The 20,360-nt window shown below is 40.2% G+C and overlaps 1 protein-coding gene across 10 annotated transcripts in view; it reads right to left on the bottom strand.

Moving 5' to 3' along the window:
* Window positions 1-20,360, bottom strand: part of pleca (plectin a) — a 105,035-nt gene that overhangs the window by 80,766 nt on the left and 3,909 nt on the right. For 6 of the 10 annotated variants that reach the window (XM_026156754.1, XM_026156756.1, XM_026156757.1 and 3 more), the window contains exons 3-4: window positions 20,153-20,329; window positions 14,312-14,516 (exon numbers count right to left, since the gene is read on the bottom strand). In XM_026156754.1, coding sequence (XP_026012539.1) covers window positions 14,312-14,516; window positions 20,153-20,329 — 382 coding nt within the window. Of the gene's footprint in view, window positions 1-5,925; window positions 6,251-14,311; window positions 14,517-14,646; window positions 15,092-17,434; window positions 17,607-20,152; window positions 20,330-20,360 lie in introns of those variants that run through there. The other 4 variants (XM_026156760.1, XM_026156762.1, XM_026156761.1 and 1 more) reach the window with 4 other exon arrangements.

Raw genomic sequence — 20,360 nt, 5'->3', positions numbered from 1 at the left:
ATACATGCTGTAACTGAAATGATTCACTGAATATAATTCTTAAAATTAGTATTTTGACAACTTAGGTTTGGGTCCTTTTACATAAAGATACTTATAATCGCAAAGAATTGTAACTCATGAGTGAGGAATTCCTCCGGATTCTTGATTGGTCTGAGAGTCAACCCCTGGTGGGTTTTTGTCATTGGGCTTGAGGCAGTACTGAGCAGTTTTTGCAGAGTGGTGATGTGCGTCGGTCTTGGGCTGCAGCCATTTTTAAATAGATAATACATATCAAACCCACATTCATATCACTTCCATGAGAAGATTGCATTGTAACGAGATGATATTCACCTTGCTCGTGTGGGATTTTGTTGTTGCTGCTGATTTACATGCTTAACGTGCAGCAGTCTGCACGGAATATGTTTAAAGGTGAATAGAGGTGATAGAGGTTAAAGGTGAGCTTTGAGTCCTCTGCAAGGGTATAAAAGTGCTATATAAGAATGAGTCCATTTACCATGTTTAAGCAGAACATACAGACTAAAAGGTCACCTTATAAACTCAAGAGAATTAGCAGACAGACAGGTGAGAATGGCCTACTGCAGCTTCTGAGTCCTCACTCATCTACCAGATACTGAGCCATGCTGTTGGCACAGTGGGATGGAGTGTAGGTGTGAACATATGTGGGAATAATGTAGGAGTATGTCCTCTGTCAGAGGACAGCAGCTCTCAGGCAATACATGTGCCCCTTTATTTCTCCTGTAACTTTTCATGTCTGCAAAAAAGATTTATAAATTTGTGTGTTTTTAAGAGGAGTGTTATCTGATGACTTGACAGTTTTCTCCGTGATTATTTTCAGGCTTTCAGCTGACGGTGTCGATAGTCTTGACAGGCAGAAACTCAAAGAAGAAGGCTTCTGATTATGCATTCAGACCAAATTCAATTCCATGACTTCAACTTGTGCTATGCTGCAGAGCAGAGTAACTATCAGTGCATGAAAATGCTAGGGGGCACAACTAAACTTCCATCAAGCGATCTAAAAACAGCACTTGAAACTATCCAAACATGCACAAGGAGACGGTCTTGAGCATGAGACCCGCCACATTTAAATAGGACATTGGTTTTGAACTTTTTGAAAAGACGTCATTCATCCAACAGCATTTGTCTGTTTGGCCTTGAACTGTGGATTATTAATCAGGAATGTGTTGTTGCTTGCCGTGTAATTACCAGTTAGAGACCAGTCAGAATATCTGCAGATGTTCAAAAGTGCTCAACAGATCAGGATGAGGAGTTTTTACACTTTGGAGGCTCAGATCAATAAATTAGCTGGACATGCATGGACATGAAAATCAAAACAAATGTATGTCTGTGAAGGTTCTCAGTCATCCAGGTCATCGTAGTCCAAGGAGCTTGGAAAGAAAAAGCGTCTGGACTTCTTTGAGTTGCTTGAAGACGTTTCACCTCTCATCCAAGAATTGGATTGGGAAACTCCCACTGGGTTTAAATCTGGGACTCTCTACCATTTGACCCTTAGAACTGAAGAAGCTTCTCGGATGAGAGGTGAAACGTCTTCAAGCAACTCAAAGAAGTCCAGACGCTTTTTCTTTCCAAGCTCCTTAGACAAAACAAATGTAAAAAAATGTAATGTAAATGTAATGATAATGTGAAATATATATATAAAAAAAATATACAAATAAAGTGTGTTTTTTTTGTAGAACTTCATAGATGTTAATGGATTATTCAGGGGAAAAAAAGAAAGAGGCGTTGTCCACTTGGCACATATTAAATGACAGAAGAGGAATATTTTTCCTATTTTACAACCTGGACACATCTGTGTGTATGTGTGATCACGCGTCCATAACTTAAGCACTATTACTATTTTTGAAAGTGAGGTCAAGTTGCATGAAACCTTATCTGAGGCAAGTACTGGAACTGAGCGGAGGCTTCCTCTGCGGGTGCTCAAGCTCGACAGTGATTCACAAGACAAATTTATCGCAGCCCTTTTATAAGTAAACTCTGTTAGTATTTACACACAGAAGCTCGCAATGTTGACTCTTTTAAGTGTGTTTAAGAATGGGGAGTGGGACAAAATCCACCTCGCAGGCAGGATTACATCCCAGACCAACTCTTTACAGAACAAACACAAAGATCACATCAGCACAAACAGCTACTGCCATGTGACGCCTGTCACAGTTCACCTGTAAGCTAAAAGGAGCAAAACAAAGTATTATTCCAGTTCTCTTGTTAACATATATTCAGTGTTTCCCACACATAATACCACCTACCAATTATATTTGATGACTACATTTCATCTGAAAGAATTCCACCACTATTAGTTTACTAGTGGAAAACACTCTTGAAAATTCTGAAAATGTAGCTGTTGCTAACTCGCTTTCCTGTCTCATGTTTTTCCTACAGCTGGCTATTATAGTACTTACTGACATTATTTAGCTACTTCCCCCAGAAAGGATTGTGTCCCGTGGTCAGACTTATTATAACTCCATCACCTTGGACTATAGCTAATATAGATCTCACTCCTCCTAACCAGAACCTGCAGAAGGTAGATGAACTGATCCTGTGGCAAGGCAGCAGAGCATAACTTAGACTACTAATACTGGCTACAGTCAATTATGGTGAAGTTGGAGTTCATCCTTAGGATGAGAAGTAGCTGTAGAAGATTATATTGCTCAGTTCTTTAATGGTCCCTTGGAAGCTTAAACTCTTTAAGCTTTACTAGAATGGTGTTTTAGAAACATTGTTCCTTCTGCAACTTGGTTGAAAAGATGAATATTTAGCAAAAGTTAGAGCGAATCCTTTCTCTGACATTTGGCTACAAAACTATCAGCCAACCTCTTAAGAATGAGTATTTGAGGTGAAGATAACCCAACAAGGTCAGGGTCACTGGAGTCATTAGTAAGTGCAGGTAATTGTGCTGTATCTGGGGGACTCATTAGGCTTCTCCAACCTTCGATGTTACAGCGTCAGCATTTTAGATTATCCAAGAAATTCCAACACTGCAGCCAACCATTGATAATGGAATAATCTCAGGAGTTTTGTCCAACACACGTAAAATGTGACTGGAATAAGTTACCGCGACCTTAATAACAAACTCCTCATTGAGTTAAATGCCAGAAGTTATTTAGCTTGTCTTTCAACCAGAATAATGCCAAGACTGACAGAGTAAACTCCAGGGATACATTTGCAGCGCGTATTTAAAGCAGGGCTGCATGTTTTACACTAATAGATGTGATCTGTTGCTATTCTGACACACAGCTTCACCCAGCCTTCATCACTCCCATAGGAAGCTGCATTTCACCTGTTGCAATAACTTATACAAATGTATAAGCCAGCTCACGCAGGAGTAATAACTTTTAGAATATGAAATTAATCCCTAACCATGTGATACTGTGTGCACGAATACTGCCAAGAGTAACAGTCCATCCTCCCCCTGCTACATGCAATCTGTGCATGATGGACACTTTATCAGGATCAGATCTCTCTCACCTGTGTTGTGAATTTTGAACCGGTGTCAACACAGACTAAAAATAGAGTGGTGTACCAATCCCAGTCAAGTATAAATTCATGGTTGTTTCAATAATTTCACCTGATTATAGGACTAATTGAGTAGCTTCATCTTAAGGTGATTAATGACCAGCTTAAATTCTCTAATCCAGCTCCATATCAAAGTTTTTCTTCCAACACTCAACTTTTCTTCTGCTTCTTTTAAAATGACAGGAACACTGCTTTATCTAGGCCATATTTGAATTATTCAGCTCACACACAGAGCTGCACACACATGCAACAGCTCAACACACAGCTTTACAGAAGGGGCTGACATCTCACGACAAACCCCGGCACCCTACTTTTCGCTCAAAGCTCAGATCATCTGAAACCACAGGTAAGGGCTGATAAAAACAGCATTTATATTTGTTATCGCCCATCTCCTCGTCTTTAAGGAGATGTGTTCTATTTATTCTAAGTGTACAATTATCTAAAACAAACAGCATCCGGTTAAAAACCAACAATAAGAAAGAGTAACAGGAAGTCTGATCTTGGCAGAGAGACTGGAGGTTATGAAAGGGGCGTGGAGCACCAGACTGGTGCCAGAGAGGCACAGCAGGAACACTGCCCACAGTGACATGCACAGTAGGCAACCACATGGGAAGAAAATTACTAGACTGATGTGACTGGATGGAACTGCTCGGTTCCCAGCATACCAAGGCCCAGAGAAGACTTGCACTGACAGTTTCCTGTAACTGGAATTTCAGGCCCACACTTATGGGTTCTGTTTTTACCTCCAACACATGTTAATCATTCATTCTGCTAATTATTCATCGTGCCTCTCAACAATTATGCTTTTATAACAGTGGAGTTGTGCACAGTGTGGGACTCATACAAACTAATTTGAGGCTCTAGAAAAAGAGATGTTTCCTCACTGATGTGTGACATGTTTGACAAGTGTAACATGACGGCACAGCTGCTCCTGCCAGCCTGTGTCCTGAGCTAGATTACCTGCAGATGTCAATGTAATTCACCTGCCTTACAAAGACATAATAATGTCTTTGTGATGATCTACATAGATCTGAATCAATCCATAAATCGCATCCATACAATAAGAAAACAAGACAAGATAATCTGGATTAATTAATCCATCTTAATCTATCAAACTTGGAGCAAAAATCAATGCATTTGCAAACCATCAGCTTGACACACATTAAAAACAACACGTAGACCCAATCTCAGATTCATGCACAAGCACAGGAATAAATATATATAAATATGAGATGTCCCATTTATATAATGATCTGATTCAACGTCTGCTCCATGATAACTGATGCAGATATGTTCAAAATGTTGTCATTAGAAAGATGGCTTGTATCGGTCACACTGTCTCCATCACTTATTGGCTAATAAGATGAAGTTTTCCAGTGGCACCAGCCAATATTTCTCTACAGTTTCACATCACATATTTTGTGCTGTTAAAACTTTCCAAGGCAGTGAGCTTCCACAATCAGTGCATCCTTTAATGTCATTATAGGCCTCAAGGATACACTTAATGCTGTTAGACGAAACTGCGCTAAATTTAAACAACTTTGTTTTGACATAATTTTGAAGGTTAACCAATCAAGAGCACCAGTGTCAAATTTCACAACTATCATATGTATGCAAACTGGGAGAACATGGCATGGAAGCTGGTTTCAAGTGCATTGAGGTGATTGTCTTCCAGGTCAAATTCAGAATCATGAACCGAGTAAACAAATGAGGTGCAGGTGCATCTTCAAGTCGTCTGGACTTCCTGTTTCTATCAACCCTGCAATTCTTTCTGAAACAAAATAAAAACACTCACAAGTAGGCTTTTACCCACATGCTGCATAACTGGAAACATGTTGTTCTCATACGCTACCATGTTGGCTGGAAGCTCTTATCATTCTCGTTGCATTGTTGGACCTGTGCCATTCAACCAAAGGCCAAATGTCTCACCTCTCTGTGCCCACGCTGCCCACAGATTCCCCTGTATGCAAAGACAGCAGCCTAGCCTGAGAAGGACACAAAGCATGCAGAACAGGAGTCCTCTTTGTTTTATCGATGCAGCTGTTCTGTTACTGCACCTGTAGAAGTGCACCACTTAACCATGTTCTCCGTGTTGATCTGTCTGCAATACAGGGGGTTAACTACAACAACAAAGACATCACTGGCAGAGCTGACAAAAGTACCAATCCACATGCCCATGCCATTGCTATTTTAGAAACACAGCTTACAGAAAGACTCCATGAAACATCAATGAAAATCAAAATGGAATCAATTAAAAGTAATACGCTGGCCAAGGCTTAACAAGTATACTCACTGAGGCATGCACTCACTCTACACACCCACCTCCCATTCAAACATGCTTTCAACATGTTATCATTTGAGTTGAAACTCCAAAAAGAAAACAGGAGGTGTTGTTACCTTTATATTTCTCCCTGACGTTTTCATAGGCTTGAACATAGTCTTGCTCCTCTGGCAGTCGCTGACCTGGGTCAAACATGGGCATGGACATGGCTTGGCTGATACTGAGTCAGGGTTAGGGCACCTTTCTCTCTTCAAACTTTCCTTTTAACTTTCCCCTGGCAGTGTAAACCCCTCTTTGAATCTGTGTGTCCTCAGTGCTGATAAAAGCCCTCCTGGCTATCTGTCCACACCTTCTTCCTCACCCACACTCAGCCACAGTATTCCCACTCTGAACTGTACATATCATTCCAGACCACCACCACTCCCCTCCTCAGCTTGAGAAATACCCACACACACTTATATCAGACCCTCCTCTTAAAGGCACAGAGACAAACACAAGCCACAAAGATAGGTACCAGCTGAGACACAGCTACACACACACAGGCACACCGTGCATGCCAACTCCACCCCTTGTAGACACGGCTACCTCGATGAAAAAACAAATGACGGAGCTGCGTGGGGTTATTTGAGTTCCTGCTGTTGGAGAAACTGGGGCAAGGCGCAGCAAGTGGGTTCTGTAATATTTACAGCTTTAAAAAGAACTCCCATCACACTTACACGGTTCTTCACAAAGTCACGTCATATTCCCAAAACTGAATGACGGCATAAGTGTTAGGGGACCACACCTCTTCAGCACAGAACACTGGATCAGAGCAAACAACAGCTATAACTTTAAACAAAGACTTTCTAATAATCTTCAGGTACAGTATACACAACTCCTACTGAAGAACAAGAAAAGTGAAATGATACAAAATGCTGGCACAACCATCACTCTATCAAACATCACTGTATTTGATTTTATTTCAGAAACACACATGATTAACAACGCACGTCCACATTATTTGATAAACATGTAAAACTTTATTCCACTAACCCTAAATCACTTTTTTCCTATATTAACATACAGTATTTTTCGGACCATAAGGCACACCGGGTTATAAGGCGCATTAAGAGAAACAAAACAGTCTGTTGAATTCTCTCGCAGCTGCTCTATTCGCGTGTTGTTGCAGTATATTAATGACTAACCTCATATTGTGGATGTATTATCTCAGTTGTTCTCTTGACTGAAGTTTGGTCCGTTTACAGCCTCCTGCTATGCGATTGCATTTGTCCCCAACCATCGCGAAACCTCACGTTAACTTTTATCAAGTGGAAAAAAGTTAGCGTTCATCCTCGAGCTTCACCGTTTATATTATGGTAACATAGCTGTGTCGCTTACTTAAGTTAAGACGTGGTATTATTTTTCATCAATCTTAAATTCCCTTCATTCATTCAGTTATGAAGAAGTAAAAGTAAAACTGATATATTCAAATGAGGGCAAAACACAGCACTAGCAAGTATCCCTCTTCTTAGGCCGTAAAGTTTATTGCAGCATGAAGACAATAGTAAAGAGACCTACTGTTTTATTCAAATTAGTTACAGACTCTCATGGATGAAGCAGTGACAATAGTAAGAAATGATGCCAAGAAAAACCCTGACTGCAGTTGGACCTTCCTACAAGGAAGTGGTGCTTGGAAGAAGCACTGAGACTTTGTCTCTGAAACAAAAACTGGAAAAGTTTAGAGGAAATTTACTTTGGATCCGTCAGAGTGTTTCTTTCTAAAAAGCTGCATTTCCCCAGTGAAAACAACCCAGTGTTGAAAAGGGAAGAGTTTCAGTGGTGTTTCTTTTTTTTGAGATGTTTAAAGTTATCAAATTATCCTCAGTAACATGCAGCAAGTTGGTCACACATATGTCTGCTGATAGTTAAAAACACACTGATATTTATGTTTCCTTTGTCACTGCCATATTTAAATTAAATATACCCATAATTAAAAACAGGGCAGATCGAATTAAATATATGCACAATATAATATCCTGGCTGCAAATAACTTGAGGTCTATTGTGAAATATACACACTAGCCACTTTGTTAGGTACACCTGTTGAACTAGTTGTTCATGTAAATATCTAATCAGCCAATTTTATGGTAGCAACTCACTGCATTTACTCATGTAGACGTGGTTTAAGCCAACCAAGAGTCATTAAAGGGAAATAAAGGTGCATAAAGTGATTTTTTAAAATAAATTAAATGTGAACAGCATGAAAGAATGGATCCATCCTGCCATTAAACCAGTAGTTTATATATATATTAGTAGTAGTGCCGTAATGGAGTGGGGGATATTTTCTTTTCACACTATGGGCCTGTTAGAGTGTTTTCAAGATCCACACCTGAGTGCAATTACTGTGTTCACACATGCACAAATGAATCGCCTCGATTTGGAAAACAAACCCGAATTCGATTTAAACAGACTAAACACTGCACGTTGATACTAACACACTTAGTCTCAACTAAGTATCATTGAAAAGCCACAGTCTGTCTGACTGCATGGGTACACTGACATCCAACAGGATAACGCGCTGTCACAGAAGTCAAATCATCTTAAACTGGCTTCTTGAATATGACAATGAGGTCATTGTAATAGCTCCACTGCACTTAAATTGCCTCAAAGTCACCAGATTGCAATCCAATAGAGCATCTTTGTGATGTGAGGGAACGTGAAACTTGGACAGGCAGCCAACAAATCTGCAGCAATGGTATCGTTCCAATATGTACCACAATCTGAGTATTACTTCCAGCATTTTGTTGAATCTATGCCACACAAATGTCCATCAGTACATCTAGGAAAAAGTTGCCATAATATTAGGATAAAGTTCTGTAAATAACTGCTGTGAAGTTACAGCCCTCTGTGCTAAATATTTGTAATTTCACAGTAAAATGTAAGCACAATTGGAAATTTACCATGTCGAAAACGAAAGAAAAGAAAGAAAATACTATATAAACACAGTAAAAGAGGTGGTGCCACTGTCACTATTTAGATGTAAGGTAATAAGGCAGATATCCTGGCAGCCTGAGCACATACAGCTGGGAGTTTGTGTTTACTCAGCTATCGGGAAAATTTGCAGAGTTTCATCAACAAGAGACTGCAAATTGCAAAATCCGTCTTGATAAATCCTTCATATTAGGAATGTGGAAAAATATTTCAGCACTCTGACTCACTGGAATCATCAGTTACCGCGTGGCACCAACCACCAGCGGTGCGTCTCGACCTGTGAGTTATGAACTGAAAGTGAGTAACAAGAACGCTAATGAGTTCCAGCAGCAACATCATTATGAACTGAGGTTTTCTTTTAAAAAAAAATATATCAACAGAGCAGCGACTGTTTGCAGTCCAACATCTGTGTTTAGTCAGACAGTTAACACTTCAGATCCAACAGAGCAGGCGATGTGATCTGAAAGCTATATTATAGTGCTGACATGACATTTAAAGACTTGTTTAAAAATAATTAAATAACTATGGTTCAGATCTAGTAAAGGTAAAGGTGGAGTAACTCAAAACACATCAGTAGAAAGTCAAAGAAGTCACTGTCACTGAAGAGCAAAGACTATCTGACAGTCTCTGAGTTCAACTCCAACGACAGCATCCATCACAGCATAGCCTGAAGATATCTCTAACAACAAACTGAGGACGTACAGTTTGCTTGCCTCCTTTATTTCCTCCATTCAGCAGAACGATGTGGTGTTTTAATACTGACGGCTTGTGGGATTTTTCAATTGTGCACTCAATCCCCATGTGTATAAAAAACCATCCCACTGTTTTCTCATCACTGGCCACCGGATGGTGTCTCTCAGAGATAATTTTTTTTTTCACTTTTGTCTCTCTGTCTGCTTCTCTGGCTCGAGTGTCAGGACTGTAGTGCAAGCCAGCCCTCCCACACATCGCCAAACTGTGGTGGCACTAATTTATGTTCTCTGCAAAAATAAAAGAAAACACATCTAAGGAGGGATACAACGCCACCGCTCACTATTCATTGACTGTTTTTGTGTGTATTTACTGATTTGTGTTTGTGAGACTTTGCCTGGTTACTTACTTACCAGTTGGTAGCATGAATGTTAATTAGAGGTTGAAAATGTAGTGGCCCCTGGGATAATGAGCTCCCTGGTAACACATTACTATTAAAATGTCGCTGTGACAAACAGCGAGCCTCTTTAGCATCTCTTTGGGCTCCACAGCCGCAAAATCCATGACAAAATTACCTTTCAGCTTATGCTGCCCTTATGACAAGACAGATTTTAGTAAGCACCCGAACAGTAAATAATGTGAGCTGGGATCAGCTCCAGCCCTCAAGTGACCCTCTAAAAGCATTAGCAGGGTTACTGCTAATGGAGAGATAGATGGAAAAGAAGCAGTGGGGGAAAAGAATTGACAGTGAAGGTAGAGCACAATAAGAGTCCCAAACTCTGAAAGTGAAGAAAGTAAAGCAAAGTAAGGCTTGCATCAATCAAATAAAGTGAAAAAAAGATCACTAGTCAAAAAAACTCAAAGTCGGTCTCTTTAGTTATGAATAAATTTAATAAATATTAACACAAACAGCATTACTTTACTTGTTTAGTCATTTATCCCTTGTTATTTCCTTGTTTGCCAAGGCTTAGTAGGCTTGGTATTGGCTTTATCTGTCAGTTTAATAAATTACTGCTGAGCACACACACTGAAAAGATTGACCAGGAAGTATTCAAATGTCAGATTTGAGAGCAGCAATACAATCTAAGGAGGATGAGAAAGATGCAGGCATGATGCACTGCATTTTATCTTTGGATACTGTCCTCTAGTGACCACCATAGTACACTGCACACACCACCATTCTGGTTTATTATGATGAGTCTGATATCTGACATCAGCATTGTATACCTGTAGCTGGATACACTGGAAACACTCTTTCTTATTTTGAAAAGACAGATGCATGAAAGATGAAACCTTGGTCAGGGTCCCAGAAAAATCTTTAGAAACAGTAACGCTGCTGAAAGTGAAGACAGAAAAGGATCTGCAGTTCAATATCCTGACAGACACTGGAAAAAAATAACTCACTGAAAGAACTGCTAAATAATTTATCTCCTGCATAGCAGACTCTAAACTCAAAGTTTCATAAAAATCAAGAAGAAACTATTGTGTGACATTTCAAGACTTATGTGATACACTTCTCGGGGCTAACTGAATATCAGATGTCTGTGCAACAGATAACATCCTTTTCTTTACTTGCACCTTAACGTCAATATTAAGTTAACAGGATTTTAAGTTTGTCACAGACAGACCAAGAACAAAGCTACCCATGTTTTTGTCGGTTCTCACAGCTGTGGCCAAAGTAACACTCCAACAAATGCACATTAAAGAGTCTAAGTTTTTTTTTTAAGGTAACTAAAAATTATTAATATACCATCTTTTAAGATAAAAAAAACAAAGTGCCTCACACCCAACGTGATAGACAAACATTTACCCTAAGGCAAGTTTAAAGGGAAGGCTTTTAGGCGTTGATACACGTGGCTTACATCAGTGGGACCCTAAGGTCCCACTGATGTAAGCCACGTCGTATCCATGCAGTCCTCTAAACGTTACAACCAGACTCTTAAAGTGGACCCTCGAGTTAAAGTGGAGTCAGTGCAACAGAATTACATTTTCAACCATGAAAAAATTCAAGAACCATTCGTCTTGTGTTAGTACTTACTGGTACCAATCATGTGTTAGTATAATTAATAGAGAAAATGTCTAAATAATGTTTAAATATACATTTAAAAGATACTTATTTAAGATCCTAAACATCACAGTTCAAAAAGGAATTCAGGAAAAAATTCACAAAATGGGCACAAAAACATTATTTCCCACATTGGAACCAACATGGGAAAAAACTGCAAATGAGAATCCCAGAATTCCAAAACTTTCAAGTTATAAAAAGGATTTTAAATCAACTAGAGCTTCTACAGCTACTAATTACATCTACTTTTGTGTGTTTGTTTCATCATTCATCACCATAGCAGCCACTAGTCCCAAAGCCAAAACTTACATAATTTAAATGTCTTTTTTTAGACAAAAGTCAAAAAAACCAAAGATTTGAGGTTACTAATCATTAACCATAAATGCTCACAAAAATAAAAAGTTCAACAACTTATTGACTGTTTTTTCCAGTGTAAATGCCAACTTTTACCACTGATATTACTCGATGGTTAATGAGTAGCTAGCAGTCGTTATCGCTTAATGTTTGGAGGATGGTACTGAGACCTGCTATGAAGTATGGTTTAAAGGCAGTGGCACAACCAACAAGACAGAAGGCAGAGCTGAAGATGCTAAGATTCATTGGGAGTGATCAGGACTGACACGATTACAAATGAGTACATCAGAGGTGCAGAAGAAGCAGCAGCTATGATTTAACACTTGGTGACCCTTCTGTGTTTTGTGGGCCTGGCTGCATTGATATTCTAGTAATCTGTGATAACGAATTTTGAAGCCATTGATAATAATAACTGAAATATCACTGTCTGTTGTGAGCCATTATATGATAACATACAACATCCTGAACCAGAGTCATAAAAGAAAGTCTGGTGAACTTAGTTTGCTTTATTTTCAACAGAGCTTAATTATGTTGTCTCATCACCATCACTCTAAGTGATGTCATTAAACTAAAGTGTTATCCGATTAGGTATATCAGTAAGCTACAAAATGTTGATACAGTCTTACTGACACCATATTCAGCATTATCCGACACAGTCTGCCCCTCAGACTGTCTGCAGCTTGATAGCAAATGGTCACGCCTCCATTCACTGTGAGATAAAGCAATCATCTCACAAGGCTAATGACTCGGACTGAGTCAGGGCCATTATGGCAGCGATCCAGTGGGACAATACTCATACAGTCACACTTATCTAATGCACTTCATCTGATTCTGGTATCTGCCTCACAATGACAAACATTTTAGTCAATTTTCTGTTTAGAAATAAATTTACTTGATTGTCCTTAAACTGCAGCACACCAACAAGCTCTGCAGAAGTGCGTGGACATACAAATGTACTGCTGTTGTTATGTGTGCAGAGACAATAACACCCAGTCACACTGCAGTACCCCACCCCATCAAATCAATATTAGAGACAACTAGGGAGGGGGGAAGATGAGGTTGGGTTTCTGTCCGTGGTCCAAAGAGACTATCTGAACTAAACACCGACCACTGAACATGCTGAGGCAGCAAGTTGCTTCATCAGATCCCTGCCTCAGTGCACAGGTGAGAGTTAACAGAGGTGGAGAACCTGGAGAATCTCTAGAGGATAAAGAATCCCCGGGATATATGAATGAGCATAGTGAGAGATGCTGCTACTTTCCTTTTATTGTACAGTGAACCTCTGTCAAATGTAAAACCTCTGACAGAGTGTACAGTATGTATGAATGTTGGGAGAGTCCATAAGGATTTTTGTTTCTACTTTGTTTCTTTAAGTACTTAAAAAAGAAAAAAGATGCAGCAAGATTTGCAAGACAATCCACCTTTCTAAAGCTACGTGTTTGTAGCTACACCAGTCGGTACAGCTCAACAAAGGGGCCAAAAAAGATGGCAGCTACTGGCATTTTACAGGTGCGATGGTAGATCATCCAATCAACTGCCAAGTAAGAGCAAGTTCAGTACGAATAATCACTGCCTGCTTGCTTTTTTAAGCTCCTCAGACTGATTCATGTTTTTGACAAAAACAAGTTCAGTGACTGGTGGACACAGGTTCAGTGATCTGATTGGTTGAACCCCAACCCCAAACAGTCTTGAACTGCAATTTGTAACAGTGGTCCTTTTTGCAGAACGCCACATGTATGAACCCATTCCCTAGGTACTTCAGGTTCTGGTTAGAGTGGCTCTCAAGGTTTCACAGCTACTGCTATGAGGGGACAAGACACTTTTATGGAATAACACCTACCTGGAAAGTAAACCATCTGAACAGGACGGGCCAGGATTGGCTGATTAGAAGCAAGTGGACTTTTACAATAAAATTGAGGAGGCATTCACTGACGGTGAATGCTATAACTTTCTAGCGGTTATGGCACAATATGTGCAGCAGATGATAATTACTGAGTGAATCTAAGTAGTGAGCTTTACTGTAATCCAAGGACTATGAAAACTAAACAAAGTACATGGAGAACATATTATTTTTGTGGGACAGAAGCCATAAATCACAGGCTTTCAGTTAGCAGTTCTTACAAGGAAAATCATTCAAATTGACTGTGCACAAGTCCTAACTAACCCAGACACACATCCAGGTAATACCTGAAAAACATATAAATCATACTTTTAACCATGGTCTAATCAACAGCATTAAAAATGTTTAGGCATAAACCAACAAAAGAAACTTGAACTTCTGGGATGTAGATTTCCTTATGCAATGCTATACCCTGGCGTTAGAAACTCTACAGCAGCAGTTAGAAAAATAGTGTAGAGAACTTTACCAGCTCGTCTACAGATATAAACCACTGAGGGTCTTCTACCTGCCCATGAACATCTTACCTGCAATGCGGATGACGGCCCTCTCTGCTGGGTCCAGAACATCTCCAGAGGCTGACTTGGAGCGCTTGATCCGCTGGTGTTTGGGCAGGTTCCAGGGCAGGGTGTCTCCGGGAGACGGCGAACAGCTGACTAAACTCAGATCGCTGGAGCTCTCCTCCGATGCAGCCCTGACCAGAGGCCTCCTCTTGGGCTTCTCCTCCATAGTCTGAAAGGACACGGTGACCAGAAAAATATAAAAACGGAAACTCAAAACAAAAACTAAGACAGTTCTGTTTCTTATTATATATACTTTTTTGTTTGTTCTCGTATTTTAGTAGTCACAGATGACAGGCTACCTTCACTGAAAGTCTGAATTACTCCTAGCTAAAGCCCAACCGTGCTAATTAATACTGTCAGGCTGCTTTTGTGGGCCTGCCATCTACTAGCATGATTTTCTGTGACACCATATCTCCTGGTGGCCGGATAAATAACACCTTAAAGTCCAGTCGTGGTAAATATCTTTTGGTGAATTTCTTCCAAGCGAGAAAGACTGAACACCTGGCCAGTTATTTCTTGAAACGCTAATATTTCACTGGGCCCCAAGTAGCTAAAATCTGCCTTAAAGGGACAGGCTCGTTTCAACATGGTTAAAATCCAAAACCTATAAATGTCTGTTTTCCCCCCCAATTATCTATATATCAAAATCTCATATTTACGCATAGACTTAATTCCCAAGGTGGCGGCAATCAACTTTCAATAAAAAAACAAATGAATAAATAAATACATGAAATCACAGTACAATTGTGGTATTGAATTAATGCCCTACTTTGGAGAGTCTATTTTTAGACCATGCGTGTAGTAGACAGGGCAAACCCTCAGTGCTGCAGCCCAGTGCACAGACTGCTGTGTGAAAGAGGAGGAGGAGTTTTTACAGGGCAGGTGCTGCTGATGCACTATGCAACGTTACCGTGCTACCAGCTTCATTTCAGCTGAGTCACCATCCAGGATGCAGGAGGCTCTCCACAGGGGCGCTGGCTACACCACCACCGCTCTCTGATTGGATGAGAGCAGACAGGACCAAACCCCCAGGAGTAACATCTCCAGGGCTTCAGACACAGCTCATATTCAGGGTATAATTTACCTAAAGGCTATTTCTGGCTACTTACTGTTTCCTGATATAATTGCAGTTCTGTAACACTATAGCACTGATTATTTTATTTTTTGTGCAATTAAACCGTTACATAATTAAAGCGGTTTGTTTCAGAGCATATTTACAGCACACTGCCAGGTTTCTCAAAACACAGCCTACAGACCAACAGCAGCTCTATGCTTATTTTTTCTGTGTCCTGCAGACACAACGGGAAAAGACAGCATTCCTGAAGATTTATTTCAACCACTTCATGTTATATTATGATATAACAACTCAAAATGAGACAAAGGGGGAATTTCTCTTTAATTCAACTCTTCTGTTCCACACATTAGAAAAATAAACATGCAAATCAACGCCAAAAAAGGGGTGGCAGTGCTAGGTGGGAAACCTGCAGAACACAAAAGAAAAAAATGAATTACTCACACACTGTGGGGCAGTTTGTCTGCTTTTTGCACCACAAATAATGTGGTTAAAACTTGTTATTTTTCAGGAAATAGTGCAAGCATAACCTGTTCTAGACAACTTACCACACTAAACATTGTTATCATGTTAAGAAGGTTTAAAAATCTATTAAACTACTATAAATAATATAATTACCAAGATAAACACTACTCATAAATCACACACGACAAACACTGAAAATATTAATGAGCGCATTTTTCATGTGCAATCCTCAATCATGTCTTGGCTCCTTAAACTGACACATTTTAAGATAAACAAAAACCTACTTCAGGATCAAATGAAGTGAAACTGAACATCTGCACGTGGCAGCTGTTACTATATGGAGGCACATCAGTACTCAACCACTTGTGTGGTTTCTTATTTAGGAAAACTTTTAACAGATTAAGATTATTTTATCATGCCATACCTCAATGTGCCTCTGAAAGTAGAGCAGTAACGCATTATGCTTTCCTGTGGCGTTTCATTGACTGGTCTAAATGGAACATTGGAACATTGATCGCTCTAAATGGAAATTTTGCCAATATTTGACCAGTACCAGTCAACTAATAATGGTCTTTGGGTTCAGCTTGGGATCTAGGAACTAGGGTCTTTCATGGACAACAAAGGGCATTATATAACTACATCAAGAAGACTGCAGACTGGGCTGTTTCAAAGGTTACAGGAAGTCATGTTAAAAATTCATAGCTTCTAAAACAGTGCCCACGCATAGCAAAGAGGGAGACCTCAGCACTGGCAAGAGGCATCAAAAGATAGCTTTCTGAAGAGTCCTTTCGTCAGCCAGGCACCAAAGTTTAAGCCTCTTTATGTCATCTGTGATCATCTCTCTGAATTAATTATTACTCTACTACAAATGATCTATGAGTGCAGATCAGATGTAGAGCATATAACCATCATCTACAGCTCTTATCACTTCTGTACTTATGTCTCCAACCTATTCCTATTCACAGTGCATATGCTTTCTTGTATGGCCTTGCTCCAAGCAGCTGAAAGCATCATGGTGATCCGTAGTTACCAGGCAACTCTGCAGAGCATTAGAGAGCATGCTCCATCCAGGTCTTGGAAATCAAAGAAAATGAAGTAGTGTGTACACAGGAATGCCCAGACTCTGACAGTAGCTCAGTCGAGCTGACAAACTCCCCTCTTCGCTCTTTCCCAAACTGTAAACAACCGATGGACTTCAGCGGGACTGGATCTGTTGATAATCACTTTTCAGACAAAGCTGTCAAGTCTGGATCCTTCCCAGAAAACTTGAACACAACAAGGATCGTAGATGTTCAAGCTCGTTCTGCTCTGCACCGCCACACCTGTAATGAGGCTGAGCCGCAGAGAGGACACGGAGGGGTGGGTGCACCTGCCGTTTAACAGGTTAGAGTGAAGGTTATGACGTGAACAGCCTCGCTTATACTACCATGATAGGTCGGGTTTTATTTTATGACCTCTAGGCTTTGAAATGCACTAAATCGTGTGATCATCGGTGTCGACGATGCGGCAAAACATGAAAAATGAATAATCTGTATTCCTCGTTTACTCACGCACAAAATATCCAGGATGGCTGTTGGTTTGGTCCCAGGTACACAACCGCAAAACACGGCTCTGCAGTCGTTACGTCGGCGGATACGTTCAGATTTAACCTGCTCAAACTTCGAAAGCCATCATCATCCTCATCCGCAGCGAGAGTCGCGCCTGCGTCCTGCAGTTTCCTGGTTGTGGGATGCTCAGACGCTCAGACCTGCACAGCAAAATCTCCAGTGTTAATTTAACACTGGAGAGTGTCTATATGGGTCCACACCTCTGAGTGTTAAATACAACACTGTTGAGTGTTAAATTAACACTTTTGACAGTGTTATATGTTTAAAAGTAACCTAGTCAGTTTTGAAGATTAACAATGGCTAACACTGAGCAGTGCTGATTTTCTAACACTGGAAAATAACTCAAAATGTTAGAAATATTCCAGTGTTAGAAAATCAGCACTGCTCAGTGTTAGCCATTGTTAATCTTCAAAACTGACTAGGTTACTTTTAAACATATAACACTGTCAAAAGTGTTAATTTAACACTCAACAGTGTTGTATTTAACACTCAGAGGTGTGGACCCATATAGACACTCTCCAGTGTTAAATTAACACTGGAGATTTTGCTGTGTGGACTGATCAGGGCTGCAGGACGAGCCGAGAGGAGGAACCAGCTCCCTCAGCCTGCAGGCAGCATGCCTCGAGCTCTGCTCGCGCGACGACACCGGCGAAGTTGTCACTGAACAACAGGCACGTTTGAGATAAGGAGGCAGATCTGATTGCGCATGTGAAAACTGAGCTCAGGTTTATAGCGGGGAGGCTGTCGGTTCGCTACGCGTTACACCCTCCACGCTGACTTTTAGTTGTGGTAATGCGGGCAAGCTCATGTGGAGCCTATGAAGGAAATATGTGACTCAAACTGTGGTTCTGAGCGGGTTCGGGTTGGGTGAAACAATATGAGTAAAAAAAATGATGTGTGTCTCCGTTTCAGTCTGAGAGTTCTGCACTTTCCCCCAAACTTCACAGGAAATCCTTTATAATGGTGTTATTACTCAGGACGCAACGCCAGTGCTGAGCTCAGCACTTGTATGTCACGTGGAAACAGCTGTAGTGTGCTTTCATTTTAAACACCAGAGTGTGTAGCTTACAAAACTACTGTTAAGACAAAGTTTTAAAAACTGAAAGAGATTTTAATAATATTTTACAGTTAAATCAGGTTAAATGTCCGCTTGCTCCTTCGTGCACTTGCAGGTTTTCTCCAGGTATTCCTGATGCCCCACCTGGCGCCCTATCATAGCTGGGATAGGCTCCAGCCTCCCCGCTACACTGTTGGATAAGATGTTAAGAAAGTGGATGAATTAGTAAGGGTATTCCAGCTGGCATCTGACAAGAGCCCTCGTCAGTGAGGCAACAAAATGTCTCCATGACACCGGAGGACTCCCGAAACAGGCCATGAAATGTAGAAGTTCCTGGAAAGACGGTGTAATTGGACCCAGTGTTTAGTCTACATGTCTAAAAACTAAAAGGCCAAACAAGAACACTCTCACAATGAATGATTTTTAATTGTTGGTAATTGATTTAGCACTTAGTAACAGTCCAAGATATTTAAAATTGTTTTATTTAATGACCTCTGCCTGCACTTTGCACTTTGATTAAAATCCCATTAATGTGTAAAATTGCTTAATTTCATTTCCCTTTGCTTTGTTTACTCTGTCATGTTTTTCAGGTTTCTTTTTTGCTCCAAATGAGACCAACTTGTACTGACTCACATTAAAAACTTCCCTGCTGAGCTATTACATAATCACAACAGTGACTGATGAATGGCAGATTGCTTGTTTGTGTGGCACTACTACATTATTAGTCTCCCACTAGTAGAATGAATTACCGAGGACTCAGACCGGAGGGGTGGGAGTGACGTGCTGGCTCCGTCCCACACAGAGCCCCTTCTTGTATTCACAAATCATGCATGTCACCAGTCCGGAATACCAGCGTCTGAGCCAACTTTGTACCCATTGTGCTGAAGATTTAATCTGATCAACTGAGTGCTTCACAGAGCCGGAGAGCTCTGAGTGAGAGATGCTCCAGGTCATGTTGGAATTACTTTGGTGAATCATTTTTTGCACGTACAGCATGTCAGAACCCAATCAGTGGGGAAATAAGTCATAGAACTCCTGCAGTTATTGCAGGTTTTGGAAAACCAGGTAAACACAGAAGTAATCTAAAAGAGAGCAAACCTCGAATTTTAAGCCCTTAAAACATAAAATAAATTTTATAACACTTGATAAAAAGTAAAAGTCTTGCATTCAGGACCATTTTGTGCAAAACTAGTACCATCGAAACATCCTTTAGTACCTAAAGTAAAAGTACTTATTATGTATGATTTTATAGGAATAGATTTGATTTGATTTAATTTTACAACTTTTTAACTACTTTGGGCATCTTAATCCTCAAGAATCATAATTTATTAGTATATTAACAAAAAAAATTATGGATACAGTTTGTATCTAAAGCTTTAAAAAGTAATGGACACTATGTCTCCAGTCAGCCACATGTCCCATAAGCACCAAGATGAGTTCACAGCAAATCCAGATGAAAATTTTTCAGAGATAAATTAGCCTTAGCTAAGACAGAAAAGTGGAGCATTTTCATTCTTTTTAGGATCCTGAAGTGTGCCATTAAACCAAAGAAAGTAGAGAAAGTGGTTCTGAAAAGGCAGGAAACCCGTCCTATGACTCCTCACCTTCTGCGTTGCCACCGTAGTCACAGTTTCCACCCCAGATTTAGGAGGTCGCTTCTTCCTCTTCCTCACTGCAGGGCATGGTGGCTCCTGTCCAATGGCTACAGACTCCTTTGCCACAACATCCTCTGGCTGGACAGAAGCAGATTTCTCTGCCTTTTCTTTTGCCTTTTTCTTCTTCTAAAATGAGACATGTAAAATAAGATCATGT

This window comes from Astatotilapia calliptera, chromosome 22 (assembly GCF_900246225.1).
Source record: "Astatotilapia calliptera chromosome 22, fAstCal1.2, whole genome shotgun sequence".
NCBI lineage: Eukaryota > Metazoa > Chordata > Actinopteri > Cichliformes > Cichlidae > Astatotilapia > Astatotilapia calliptera.
Note: the sequence above shows the minus strand (reverse complement) of the source record. Positions and strands in the feature narration are given on the sequence as shown.